Below are 13487 nucleotides of genomic sequence, written 5' to 3' on the forward strand. Positions count from 1 at the left end.
TTCCACAAATCTTAAGCGGAGCATTCTTCTTGGTTCCTTGACAAAAACTGGTCATAAATGTAGGCTTTGTTAGTCCAAAGGAACCGATGATTTCATGCTAGTCCACAGTTAAATGGAGTTCTTTCAACAGCCTTGGACCATCAAGAATAAAGAACCTTGAAAAGATCAGATATTTTCCAAATTCTCTATGGGTTCTGCTCAGACTCTGACCTTTAAACCCACTGCCATCCCAATGTTGAGGAACTTCTGCTACCCCTTCCAACAGCATTCTCTAAAGATTTTCTTCACTTGTGCTTGAGACTGGAGTCCTGGTTGTATGGTGCTGCTACTGGGTGTTGTTGAGGAGCGGGTCCACATTGCAGACTTGTGGAGCACTGGTCTGTGCCAGGGGGATTTCATTCAAAACTAGTGTGGTTCAACGCCAACAATGAATGGGGAATAACAAGCTGATCTTTCCTGGCCACTGATTGCAAAATGTGCTCGGCATGTTCAAGCCGGAAACTGCTATTACAGTTAATTAACTAGTTTATTTCAGCACACTATCAACGGCTAATGCTACTGACTCTCCCTTTCTGCTTATTCTATCCATGATCCATCTATCCTTGACAAAATATGCAGAAAAAACTGAAAGGAAGATGTAATTGTACTTGTTCCGTTGTACTTTTCAACTGTCTTAAAATGTAGCTGTTAACATCCTCCCATTTCATGTAAGGACATTTCTAACAGTCTACCGAGAGAATGAAGCTTATTAGATAATATTGTAAGTATTGTGCATATTGGTCATCGTAGCCTTATGTCAAAGCGTTTATTTTCAGCCAGTTCTAGTTTAGGCAAACCTAATGTTTCATTCTAAAATTCAAAGTTTGGCCTTTTCCCATTATAAGAATGGGTTTGCAAGCCCCACGATGAAGAACATAAATGGCTCTTAAACAAGTGAGTAGTCGCCCAACTAACGTGGACCCACTTATCAACTATCTGGATATGTTTTTAAAGGAGTTCTATATGTTCCGTCACGGACCTGTTCCGTCCTTTAAGCATAAGGCGTCATGCAGAGCTCTCTTGAGATCCTTTGTTTCCCCATTTCCTGATATTCATCAGCGGCTGCTTGAGTCTCCTTGCTCAGGTGCATTTCTCCATGTCTGTTGCTGTTGGATAATTAGAAATCCAGTGTACAATAATCCGTCAGCCCGGCTTATGCTATCAGATATCAATACCCTGTCATTAATTGATGAGCAAAAGCTGGGGGCAAAAGACTAAAAGACCCAACAACTGTCCTATTGTTCTTCCTTTTAAGTCTGGGACTCATAACTTCCCAATCACTAGGGCACCTCACAGACAGAATGTATTGTGTGTATAATTTTCAAGGCAGATCTCACTTTTGTCCCAAAGATCAACTTGCAGCAATCAGACGGAACTGACAAAATGTCTGGTTGCGGTAGACATGCACTATTATATTGGGTTCTTTGAGAGTCTGCTATTATAGCTATCAAAAAAGTTCACAATACAGTTTTCAAGTCGAGGATGATGCTGCCAATACGTGTTTGAACTTGAATAAACATGACAATGGCAAACCAGTTCTAAAAGCTCCAGTTCGTGTCTGCCGGAACCCTGAATGTCCTTTTTGACTGTATTATACCTATGCCTGTGTGAACATAAAGCATGGGTACTTGCTTAAGCAGATACCCTGTTACATCTCAGTAAGTAACCACCAATGGTCAACTCTTGTATAGTCCAGAGCAGATTGGTTGGTCTCTGGGAAAGTAGGTTCCCTAATCCTGGCATGCTCTTGATTTGGGTCTGAGGTAGACGTTTTAAGAAACTTCAAAGAACAGAATAGTTTATATTGTTATTCAACTGAGGGATTTCTGTTGTCACAATGACAGAAGAATGTTGTGGCTTATCTGTTATTGGTTCGGACTCCTAACGGTACCTGCTAAATTACTTTGTCCCCTCTGTGTAAATCGTAACTGAAGTTGTCATGAGACAACACATAACAAAATTAATGAGTCCCTGGCATTAGAAGTGAAGGAATTATTATTAATTTTTGTATTTGCTATCTATTTATTTATGTATTTTAAAAAAATGCATTAGGCAGATGGAAAATAGTTTCGCAAGCTCCTTCCCTGTTCTTTTTTTCTTAAAGTGAACAGCGGGCAGCATGCCTACAGCACAAGAATAATGTGTTATGTATTCTGGCCAGTGTATTTCTTTAATGTAAATACATTAAGGTACATTCACTGCACTGTCCCTCAAAGTGTGCCTAAATGCAACCTCGTTGTGCTTTTTTTCTCCTCCAGCAAAACAACCCTTAATTGGAAACAACCCCATAATCTTTAGTGCATGTAAGAATAAAAGTGTAACTTTTGCCTGTTGCAAAATTCACTCGAATATTTTGACCAACGCTACCTTGCACGTTTTAACTAATTGTTAGATTTGTATTGATATGACTTTTCGTGTTTAAAACACTTGCACTTAACTTTTTTTTTTAACATAGAAAATAAAAGGTGCAGTGCCTTTTCCTATCCGTGGAAGTAAAGGCCTTTCAGTATTTTGTTTCTGCTGTTTGTTTGATGTTTTTTTCTTTAATTAGGAGAACCACAAACATTTACTTTAAAATTCAAGAGAGCTGAAGATTACCCAATTGATCTGTATTATCTGATGGATTTGTCGTTTTCGATGAAGGATGATTTAGAGAATATGAAAAGTCTTGGAACTGCTCTCGTGAGTGAAATGAAGAAAATTACCTCAGATTTTAGAATTGGTGAGTGTTGCTGCAGACAATTTTGGTTAGTAGCAAATTGCTTCAAACAGTCTAGGATTTGTAATGACAACACAACATTGCCTCCTAAGGATTGATTTACTGAAATGCACAGTTCTGAATTAATTCAGAACAAATAAAACCTAGGCTTCCTTCACAACAGGCCGAACTCCATTCAAAAACCCTAAAGCTGGTAACAGTATACAAAACTGGTTTAAAAAAAAAGTGCTAGAAATGGAACTTAATTACTGGATACATTCCGAGTTTTATAGAAAATCGAGGCATAAAGATGTGCATAAATATTCAAATTGTGGCAGTTAGCAAGTCTTTAGACGTACAAGAGGTGCAGATTAATAGCAAAGGTTTAAAAAAAAGTGTGCTCCACTATAAAGTGGTAAAGAATAAATGTAGTATTTAAAGATAAATGAAGTCGCATCTCTCAGCCCGTAATTGTCAACGTTTTTACCCGGTCAGCTTCATCTGGGTCTAATTTAGTCCTGAAACTTTTAGCACGTTCTGTATCTCGAAAAATCGAGCAGCAACTCATATTTTGGGGTTATTGGGGGTCAGAATTTCTTATAATACTTGGCCCCTTTTTAATTCCCAGTATCGCTGGTTTCCATTTTTCACTACCACAAGGATCCCACGGATCATCAGAAGCCTTTTTTCTTGAGTTTGTTTGCTAGAGTTTACTCATTGTTTTGTTGGTTGTGAACTGGTCTGCTGTTTCAACATTTGTGCACCCCACTTTATTTTACTTCATTAACTTATTGATAGTTGTGCCTTTCCTCTTAGGAGGTCCGATTTAAAAAAGATATTTATTAATATTTTGCTTCCGGTTATACATGCAATTTATATCTTCTTTAGACACACTCTCTAAACCTTAAGGAAAATGCTGAATCCATTTTAAATGTAGGAGTCATTGACTTGTGTCAAGTGAAATGTATTGATTTTTCCTTTTTTTTCTGGAATTCCACTAGGAGTATGGAACTCTGCAAACTACATATTGTTGTGCCCTTACACCAGTTGACACAGGAAGCCAGATAGAGTTTCATTGACTTCTTTATTAGTTCTAGGTTGATAAATACATTAGTCCATATTCTTGTTGCCAGCCATCTCTCCAGCCCAATTTCCAGCCCAACCAGGAGCAGCCTCCCTGCTGCTCAGCCCAGCTCCAACTTTCACCACTCATTCTTACAGGCATCCAGGCATTCCATTCATCACAGACCCACCAACATTCCGTTACTATCTCTCACTCTGGCAGAGCAGCTAGGCGACAGCGACGCTGGGTAGTAATAAATATCACAATGAGGATATAACACAGATTTCCGGCCCTATTCACTGGGGCATTCCCTGCCCCCATGCCTAGTCTAGTGTGGTCAATCAGCTGAAGTGTAAATGACAGTAAAGTGCAGAAGAGCTTTTGTTTCTCCTTGAGGAAAATATATCCACATGTAGAGACTATTTGACTTGACTTTTTGAGGTGCAACCTTTTCATTCCAACCCTGGTAAGCCACATGTTTCAGAAATACGTTTGCGTTTATTCTCAGGATGCAAAACAATCTGAAAACCTTTTTAAAGCATGTTGCATAGCACTTTGCTGGAAGCATAAATTGTACTGCTGTTGAATGATTTGGAGTTGATGTCTGCTTTAGGGGATTTTTAGGGATTAACATACTTTGCATTTGTGTGTAAGGGATAAGAGTTACCATACCTATGACGAGGCGTCGCTGCAAATGTGGCTTGGGTAACCTGTGCTGTTTATAAAGCAAACAGAAAACCGCATACACCTAAACCACTAATTTAAATTCATGAATTGCTTAGCTTGTAATTAAATGAAACCTTTTTGATGTGCAATATAATTGTATGGATAACCAATGAGTATCTCAAGAAGAATCTGAAAGAGGAGCTGTATAAGTTCCTTGCATGTTTATATAATCATATGTAGAGTCTTCAGTAAAAACCTACTCATTAAAACATAAGGTTTATTGAAACTGATTGGAGAGCTGGTGGGCAACCAGCTTGCATCCAGCCTTTGTAAATATTAGATAATTTCTGATCATGTCCAATATATATTAAGCTTTGCTCTTTTGTCTTTATTTTTTAGGTTTTGGTTCTTTGGTGGAGAATACTGGGATGCCTTACATCAGTCCCGCCACTGCTAAGCTCCTGAACCCTTGCGCTGATGACCAAAACTGTACTAGCTTTAGCTTTAAAAATGTGCTTAACCTTACAAGTGATGGCAGTCTGTTCAATGAACTTGTAGGAAAACAGCACATTTCTGGCAATCTGGGTTCTCCTAAAGGTGGATTTGATGCCATAATGGAGGTTGCTGTTTGTGGAGTAAGTAACATTTTCCATGAATATTTTATTGTCAAAAGTTACAGAATCACAATTTAAATGCATCAGTTGCTTTCTTTGACGAATCTAAGTAATTCTAAAAATCTCTTTAGACAGCAGCTCACTAGAGATGTCTTATTAGTCGTGCTTGTGACATTAGCCATACTATTTCCTTCCTCTCAAACTACATATGGATTGGATTGGGTAGCTATAGCATGCTTTGGCTCAAGATTCCTGGGATAGTTTTTTTTTATCAAAGTTGCATCTTTAGAATTGGTCAGACAAAGATGGATTTGCCTTAAACCACGCAAGGTGTGTGTGGGCATACAGCAGATTAGGAAAAGACACTTCTTGGGTAAAGCAGATTTAATCTAGCAAGGTAACTCCTTTAAGACAAATTCTAATATACCTTGATTCTAGCTGCATTCTGTAAATGATTTATAAAAAAAATTCTTGGTCCAACTGACTAGTGCTATTGAGTCTTGGCGAGAAGCATTTTCATTTCCAGCATTTAGTAGGGCATGGGAGAAAAGTGAATTCTATCAAGTTTAGTTCACATGACGAGATAAACATCTGGGCCAGCTAGTTTTAAAGACCCTAGCTCAGACCTTCAAAATTGTAGGGCTCCAAGAATATCTGGTCACTACATAAGCTGATACTTTTTAATTTCTAGCTTTTAGAATTCTCCAAAACAACCCCTTGAATGTGGAGGTCTTCTGGGATTACTTGCTAACTGAGAAACATCTCATAATTCTTCTGCCAAGTTGTAGATTCAGAACAGGAAAAAGTGGACAATCCTGGTAAAGTGGAAAAAATACGGAATCAAAACTATACATTGCAAGTTAATTTTGAGTTTTAGAAATGTTTCCATGTCAGTTCAAAACGCCTACCTAACAACAAAATAACTTTTGATAAAAAATCTACCTTGTTAAATTTCATGAATAGTTTTTGATATCATCTGAACAGGCCAGCTAATCGTTCTTTGCTTATCCTTTAACAAGAAAAAAACATATACATTCCCAGGCAAAATATAGCACTATTTGCAGTCTTACATGAATATTTGGTCACCCCAGCTCAACTGCCACAACAGTCGAGGTTCACAGTATTATGCAACGTTGTAATATTAGCCCTGATTTGCTGATGCATTCTTTCTCACAAATAATTGCCCTGAAAATGAGTTTAGGGAAAATGCTGATCCCTGCGCAAATAGGGACTTGTTCCGTGACTTGAATTCAGAGTTTTGCTATACTTATTGTGCCTTTGCTGTTTTCACTTGACAGTTTTTGCCAGTTTAAAACCTGGTGAAATTTATACAAAGAAAAAGCCTTGCTAAAGCCAAAAGTGTAAATTTTGGTGCCATTAATACCAAATGTGCATGTTTTGGCTCATTACCAGGTCCACAAACTCGGAATTAGGGGGTTTATCTCACTATGAAAAAATACAGAACTGAATCAAAAAAACAATTTTTATACAACAGTTTTGGCATTTTTCAAAAGGTAGTCTATCGTTCCTATTTTTTGTGCTTTCACCCTACTTCCAGTTTGTGATGCAACCCAGTGTGAAGCCCATGGGTAAGTAGCCAAAATTCCGAATTCCGCAAGGTGTCATATGTGTAGATCTCTTAAGGTTTTGTCAAAGAAACTAACTGTTGAAATAAAGAACAATTGAAAACAAGTAGGAAAAAAACAGCTATTTGTGGAAAATATGTTCATCTGTAACTTTTTGTCAGGATGGCCAATTCATAAAAGCAATGTACCATTATGTACCATGATGTTCACTAGACCCTTTTGGTTGTGGGGATATTTAGGGTTTGTAAATTCTCCAAGATCCTGAGGTACCCAGACGGAACAACTAAGCTGCACCGTACATTGGTTTTTAATTGTTTACGGAGGACAGACCAATTTATATGGTGAAATATGTAGAGTGAAAAATAAGTATCAACGCAACCTATTTCTTTTTTAAATAGGCACAAGATATGGAGTTTATGCGCAGTGGTTATTTGTACATCTCTGAATTTGTGGGTGCCCGTACGACCATGTGATTTAGAGGTCAATAGGAGCCTCACGAATCAACTCTCATTGACCCAGGTTTAATTTGTGTTTGTTGGGGGCACCAGGCCAAGTCACACAAGTGGGGTAGCATTTTTATCGGGACAAGTGAGGAAACGCTGGGTTGTAGGAATATTGTGGATTTCTGCTGATTCCGGAAGTTCACATTGCAGAAATGCAAGGTACATGTGCAATTTTAGGCAGGGTTTGAGGTTGGCATGGCTTTGGGCCCCATTAAGATGGGGGCAGACCTCAGTCCACCCGCCACCCTAGCGGTGCTGGGACCGGTTGACAGTGGTGCAGCGGTCCCGCACAGCCAATTTGGATGCGACCGCCACCCTGGTGGTCGCATCCCGCATCTCCACCATTGCGGCGGGTAAGCAGCACCCGCCGCACTGCCAAAGAGAAAAGGTTGTGCATTGCCATGCACAACATGACAGGCACTGCCAACTTGAGCATGGCAATGTAGGGGTGTACCATAGGTACCCCCAAGTGCAGCCCCCCACCAACTCCTGAGGCCCTCAATGGACCCCCACAGCAATTCCCGCCTGCCCTTCCATGGAGGCATCGCCGCCATGGAAAGGCCAGAACAGCCAGGCATTAAGTTTTACCCCTCCTCTATCCAACACTTTCCCTACTGTTGCTCCCACTGGAGTAGGAATAGTAGTTTTTGCCCCTTCGTTATCCAACACTTTCCCTACTGTTGCACTCACTGGAGTGGGAATCGTAATTGTTACCCCTCTGCAATCCAACACTTTCCCTACTGTTTAATTTAATTTTAAAGACTATTAAATATTTTAATGTTTTAATGTATAATATCATGTTTTTTATTAGATTTTATAAGTGTAAGTAAATATATATGTATTTATTTGTAAATTTGTATATATTTATAAAATTGTAAAATAAATTAAAATCTATATTTTGTTAATTGTTTTAAAGGCAATATATATATATTAAATGTCATGTATATATGTTTAAATATTTTCTTATTAAATTAATTTCATTATCTTTATTAAAATGTATAATAAATCTAAATATTATTTTGTAAGTTATTTTATTATTTAATTATTTCATATATTTAACATACATTTTTATTTAAATAAAAAATCGATATTTTGTACATTATATTTTTTACATCAATATTTTTGTACTTACAATTTTATCTATAGGATGTCGATGTTTTTGACTTCGCTATTTGTTTATGGGGATATTTTGGGAATCGATATTCTTTTAGTGAACCGCCCCTAAAGCTTTAGGGGGAAAACGTCTGTCTGCATGCTATGATAAGGGGTATTTGAGCTTCTAAAAATGAAACACTAAGATGGTTATTAGGATGGCGGGCAGATCGCCATCCCAACCCGATTTACCCCCGCCATATTATAATGGCAGGTGTGTCACGGTGGACGCAAAGTGTGTCTGCCGCTTTTCCGATTGGTGGCCAGGCAGACTTGGACCTCAATATTGTGGTGGTGCCTAGCAGGCACCGCCATCAATATTAGGATGCTGAGTTTCACAGGTCTTTCCATGGCGTTGAAAGGCTGGAGGGGAATTGCTTTGGGGGCCCATTGCGGGCTCCCCGCTGCACTTTGGGGGTACCTATGGCATGGCAATGCGCAACAAGGCACCCGCCGCAATGTCAAATATGCGGAATGCGACCGTCAAGGTGGCGGTTGCATCCTAATTAGTGGTGCGGGACCGCCTCTCGTCTGGCATCAGTTCCCAGCACTGCAAGGATTGGGGGCAGACTAAATTCCGCCCGCCATCCTAATCAGCCCCTATGTCACCACCACATACAGCACTCAAAACACTTTCTGACAAAAGAAAACTAAGAAGTACTTCAGTGTAAGCGGGCACATTGTTTATAAATCTCAAAATCGACGCCAAGCCTGGTTATTTAACAATTGACAAGTGCAGCGAGTGGAATCTGTGGGAGACTCGAGAGAAAAAGAGGAAAAGACCTGTGGACTTGAATGAGCAAAGAGATAAATAGCATAGGGTACTGCTGCCAAATACTATTTAAATGAAAAGATAACTTGATTGGGAGGCTAATATGAAATGTGGCAGCATTGTCAATACTCTTACAGTCAAGGTAAAGTATATTTTCAGTGTCCAGTGTAAACAAAATCAGTCACCTACTTATTGCCTGTATAGTTTTAAGGACATTGCATTACAGAGAGGGCACGCTCTGGGTGACTCCAAAAACCTGCATCTCTAGCGCCAGAAGAAGTGCCAACGAAATGCTCACTGCCCCAGCCCTCAAAAACATGCTTTCTTCACCTGCAGTCTAGGACACATTGCACTACAGAGTGGGCACACTGTGGGGCACTTCAACAACCAGCATGCCTTGCACCAGAGGAGGTGCCACCGACACGCCCACCGCGTGCCCTAAAAACACGCCTACTTCTTCCAGAGCACGGGACATTGCACTACAGCGGGGGCATGCCCTGGGGTACTTAAAAAAACAGCATACCTAGCAACATAGGAGGTGCCAACAACACGCCCATCGCCCCAGCTCTCAAAAATGCGCCTGCTTATCCTGCAGTGCAGGACATGCCTGAGCCGAGGACGGGTGCATCTATGTATGTATGTATGTATAACACACTTGTAAAGCGCTTGCTGTCACCCAACGGGCATCCTGGCGCTGAGATCTAACAGGTCCTGAAGCACAATCAAGAGAGGGATCAGAGAGGAATTATCCTAGCCTGGGGAATAAATGAGTTTTTAAAAGTTTTTTAAAAGAAAGGAGGTCTCCCACACATCTAAGCGATAGTGGCAAGTCGTTCCACAATTTGGCTGCCGTGAAACCAAAAGAACGGCCACCCATTCGCTTTCTCTGGAATTTGGGAACAACCGCCAAATAGGCGGAGGCGGACCGGAGAGCTCTAGCGGGGATGTACCATGTGAACATCTCCCGCAGGGGCAACGGTCCCGAATCATGTAGGGCCCGAAAAACCAAACAGAGCGCCTTAAATTCAATCCGTTGAAGGATAGGAAGCCAGTGTAAATCTCTGAGAGCTGCGGAGGAGGAATCAAAGCGGCGTCGGGAGAGTGCTAACTTAGCCGCAAAGTTCTGCAGTCTTTGCAACTTACCTATCGCCATGGCAGGTGCCCCCAGAAGTAGTGCATTGCAGTAATCCAGTCTGCTAAGGATAATGCTGCGCACTACTTCTGGTCTGGCATTGGCAGGGAGCAAAGGAAGAATCTTCCTGAGAGAGCGCAAAAGGCCCATGCAGGTGGATACTGTTTTATCAATGAAACCGTCCAGTTGAAGACTTGGTTCCATTGTCACACCTAGATTCCGAACCGAGGTTGCTACTGCCGCCGTGCCCTGAAAGGAAGAAGGCCAAAGGTCCTGTGGCAAAGATCGAGGGACCCGGTCCACTGAGCAGTGTAACACCTCTGTCTTAGTGCTGTTAAATTGCAGCGAGTTGTTGCTCAGCCATGTTGCCGTGGTGACCATGCAATGGTGAAAGGTCTCCAAAGACACCGCATTCTCCCCTTCAAAGGAGAAGATGAGCTGGGTGTCATCAGCGTAGTTGGTGACTGAGATGCCAAATGTTTTTATTAACTTGATCAGGGGGCGGAGGTAAAGATTAAAGAGGATGGGGCTGATGGCCGAGCCCTGGGGTACTCCCTGACCAACCCTCTTTACGATGGATTTATAGGGGGGGAGGGCAACCACCTGGTGTCTATTGGCCAGGTATGAAACCAGCCAATCCCGGGCGGTGCCCGTCACCCCCACCTCCTCCAATCTCCTGATCAGGATGGCGTGGCTGACCGTATCGAACGCTGCCGACATGTCGAGCAGCACTAGAAAGGCTGCTCGTCCATGGTCGGCACGCGAACGGAGGTCGCTCAAGACAGTCACCAATGCTGTTTCGGTTCCATGCGCTGGTCTGAAACCAAACTGCGCCGCGTCCAGACACTGGTTACCTTCCAAGAAACTGGACAGGTGTCTTGTGACCAGTTTTTCCAAGATCTTGATCGGAAAGGGAAGTAACGATATAGGTCTGTAATTGGCGGGACAGAGGGGATCCAGTGAATCTTTTTTCAGTAAAGGGGAAACCACTGCTAATTTCCAGCTTTCCGGGACCTGGGCCGAGCTCAGAGATTGGCAACAAATTGCGTGGAGAGGAGAGTATAACTCTTCTCGAAAAGCTTTCCAGATTTTGTGTGGGATTACATCCAGAGGGGACCCAGAGGAAACACTATCTGCTAAGGCACCAAACTCCGCAAAGGATGGGAGCGGGAAGCTTTCCAGCCTGGCTTTCCCAGCCTCCAACTCCAATGAAGGAGTAGGAGCAGCCTCAGGTGTCATAGGATTTAGGTTGCTCAAGATGGTCGTGATCTTATCCTCAAAGGCCTTAGCCAAGGAGTCACATAATAGCTGAGAGGCTGGGATAGCGGTAGTAGCACAGGCTGGTCGTGACAGCTCGTTGACAATTTTGAACAAAGTTTGTGCTTTGTTTGAGGCTGACAATAAAGTTTCCTCCAAATACCTCGCTTTAGCAAGCTTAATCTGCGCTTTATATGTTGCTAGTTCCTGTTTGAAGAGAGTTTTATCCGATGACAGATAATATCTCCTCCATCTCCGCTCCGCCTGTTTGCACTGTTGTTTAAGATGTAAGAGTTCCTTCGAGAACCATGGCATGGCGGTTTTAGTTCTGTCACGCGTTTTCCTTAGCGGAGCTAGACTATCCAAGGTGGTCTTAATTTGCTGGGTGAGTGCACTCAGACTTTCATCCACATCACCTGCCAGCTGAAAACCCTCACCAAGCAGTTTTGGAAGGGTAGTACCTCTCAGAAGTCTAGACCATTGCCTCCCTATCCGAGTCGTTCCCGTACTAGTTTTGGAGCAGCCCGTCGGGAGAGCCACCGAAAAAAGGACAAGGGCATGGTCCGTCCAACACTGCGGGAGAATGCTGCCAACCTTCACCTGCCCGGCATCGGCAAATACCAAATCCAAAACATGACCCATCCGATGAGTCTTAGATAGAACCAGCTGTTCTAGGTTGATACTACTACAAGCCTGTGTAAGATAAGTAAAGGCTGAGTCTGTGGGTCCATCTGGCCATAAGTTGAAATCCCCCAGTACCATTAATCTGGCATGAGAGCATGAAAGATCATAGATTAGATCAGTAAGATCTGACACAGCCGCTATGCCGCCAGCCGGCGGTCTATAGCACAGAAGACCAGTTAGCAGTACCCCACTCTGTCCCTTCATAGAAAAACCCATAAGTTCATAGTCCTTAATTTGATGGATCTCTAACAGGTAGAAGTCCAGTGAGTCTCTATAAATCAATCCTACCCCTCCTCCTCTGGCCCCAACCCGAGGGTTGTGCCTGATCTTATACCCTGGGGGGCAGGCTTGTCCCAATTCTATGCTACTATCTGTCCTCGTCCATGTTTCGGTCATAAATAGGACGTCTAACTCATGTTGTTCGATGAGTAGTGATATCTCTGTATGATGCCTGCATAGCGATCTCACATTCAGCAGGCCACAATTCAAAGAATTGAGAGAACTGGTAGTAACAGATAGAGGAGTGTCTCCTGAGGAGACAAGGGGGGGGGGAGGAGTAAGGTATTCACTGGTAAGAGTTACAGGCGTAAGAGGGGCAGAGGCAATGAAATGAAAAAGATAACTTGATTGGGAGGCTAATATGAAATGTGGCAGCATTGTCAATACTCTTACAGTCAAGGTAAAGTATATTTTCAGTGTCCAGTGTAAACAAAATCAGTCACCTACTTATTGCCTGTATAGTTTTAAGGACATTGCATTACAGAGAGGGCACGCTCTGGGTGACTCCAAAAACCTGCATCTCTAGCGCCAGAAGAAGTGCCAACGAAATGCTCACTGCCCCAGCCCTCAAAAACATGCTTTCTTCACCTGCAGTCTAGGACACATTGCACTACAGAGTGGGCACACTGTGGGGCACTTCAACAACCAGCATGCCTTGCACCAGAGGAGGTGCCACCGACACGCCCACCGCGTGCCCTAAAAACACGCCTACTTCTTCCAGAGCACGGGACATTGCACTACAGCGGGGGCATGCCCTGGGGTACTTAAAAAAACAGCATACCTAGCAACATAGGAGGTGCCAACAACACGCCCATCGCCCCAGCTCTCAAAAATGCGCCTGCTTATCCTGCAGTGCAGGACATGCCTGAGCCGAGGACGGGTGCATCTATGTATGTATGTATGTATAACACACTTGTAAAGCGCTTGCTGTCACCCAACGGGCATCCTGGCGCTGAGATCTAACAGGTCCTGAAGCACAATCAAGAGAGGGATCAGAGAGGAATTATCCTAGCCTGGGGAATAAATGAGTTTTTAAAAGTTT

At 42.4% G+C, this 13487-nt stretch overlaps 1 protein-coding gene across 4 annotated transcripts in view; it reads left to right on the forward strand.

The window, feature by feature from the left end:
- Window positions 1-13487, forward strand: part of LOC147688704 (integrin beta-1-like) — a 337537-nt gene that overhangs the window by 54534 nt on the left and 269516 nt on the right. For all 4 annotated transcript variants that reach the window (XM_086941546.1, XM_086941547.1, XM_086941545.1 and 1 more), the window contains exons 5-6: window positions 2591-2761; window positions 4866-5101. In XM_086941546.1, the coding sequence (XP_086797672.1) occupies window positions 2591-2761; window positions 4866-5101 (407 nt within the window). The remainder of the gene's footprint in view (window positions 1-2590; window positions 2762-4865; window positions 5102-13487) is intronic.

The sequence above is a fragment of the Lissotriton vulgaris genome, chromosome 10 (assembly GCF_964263255.1).
Source record: "Lissotriton vulgaris chromosome 10, aLisVul1.2, whole genome shotgun sequence".
Taxonomy (NCBI): domain Eukaryota; kingdom Metazoa; phylum Chordata; class Amphibia; order Caudata; family Salamandridae; genus Lissotriton; species Lissotriton vulgaris.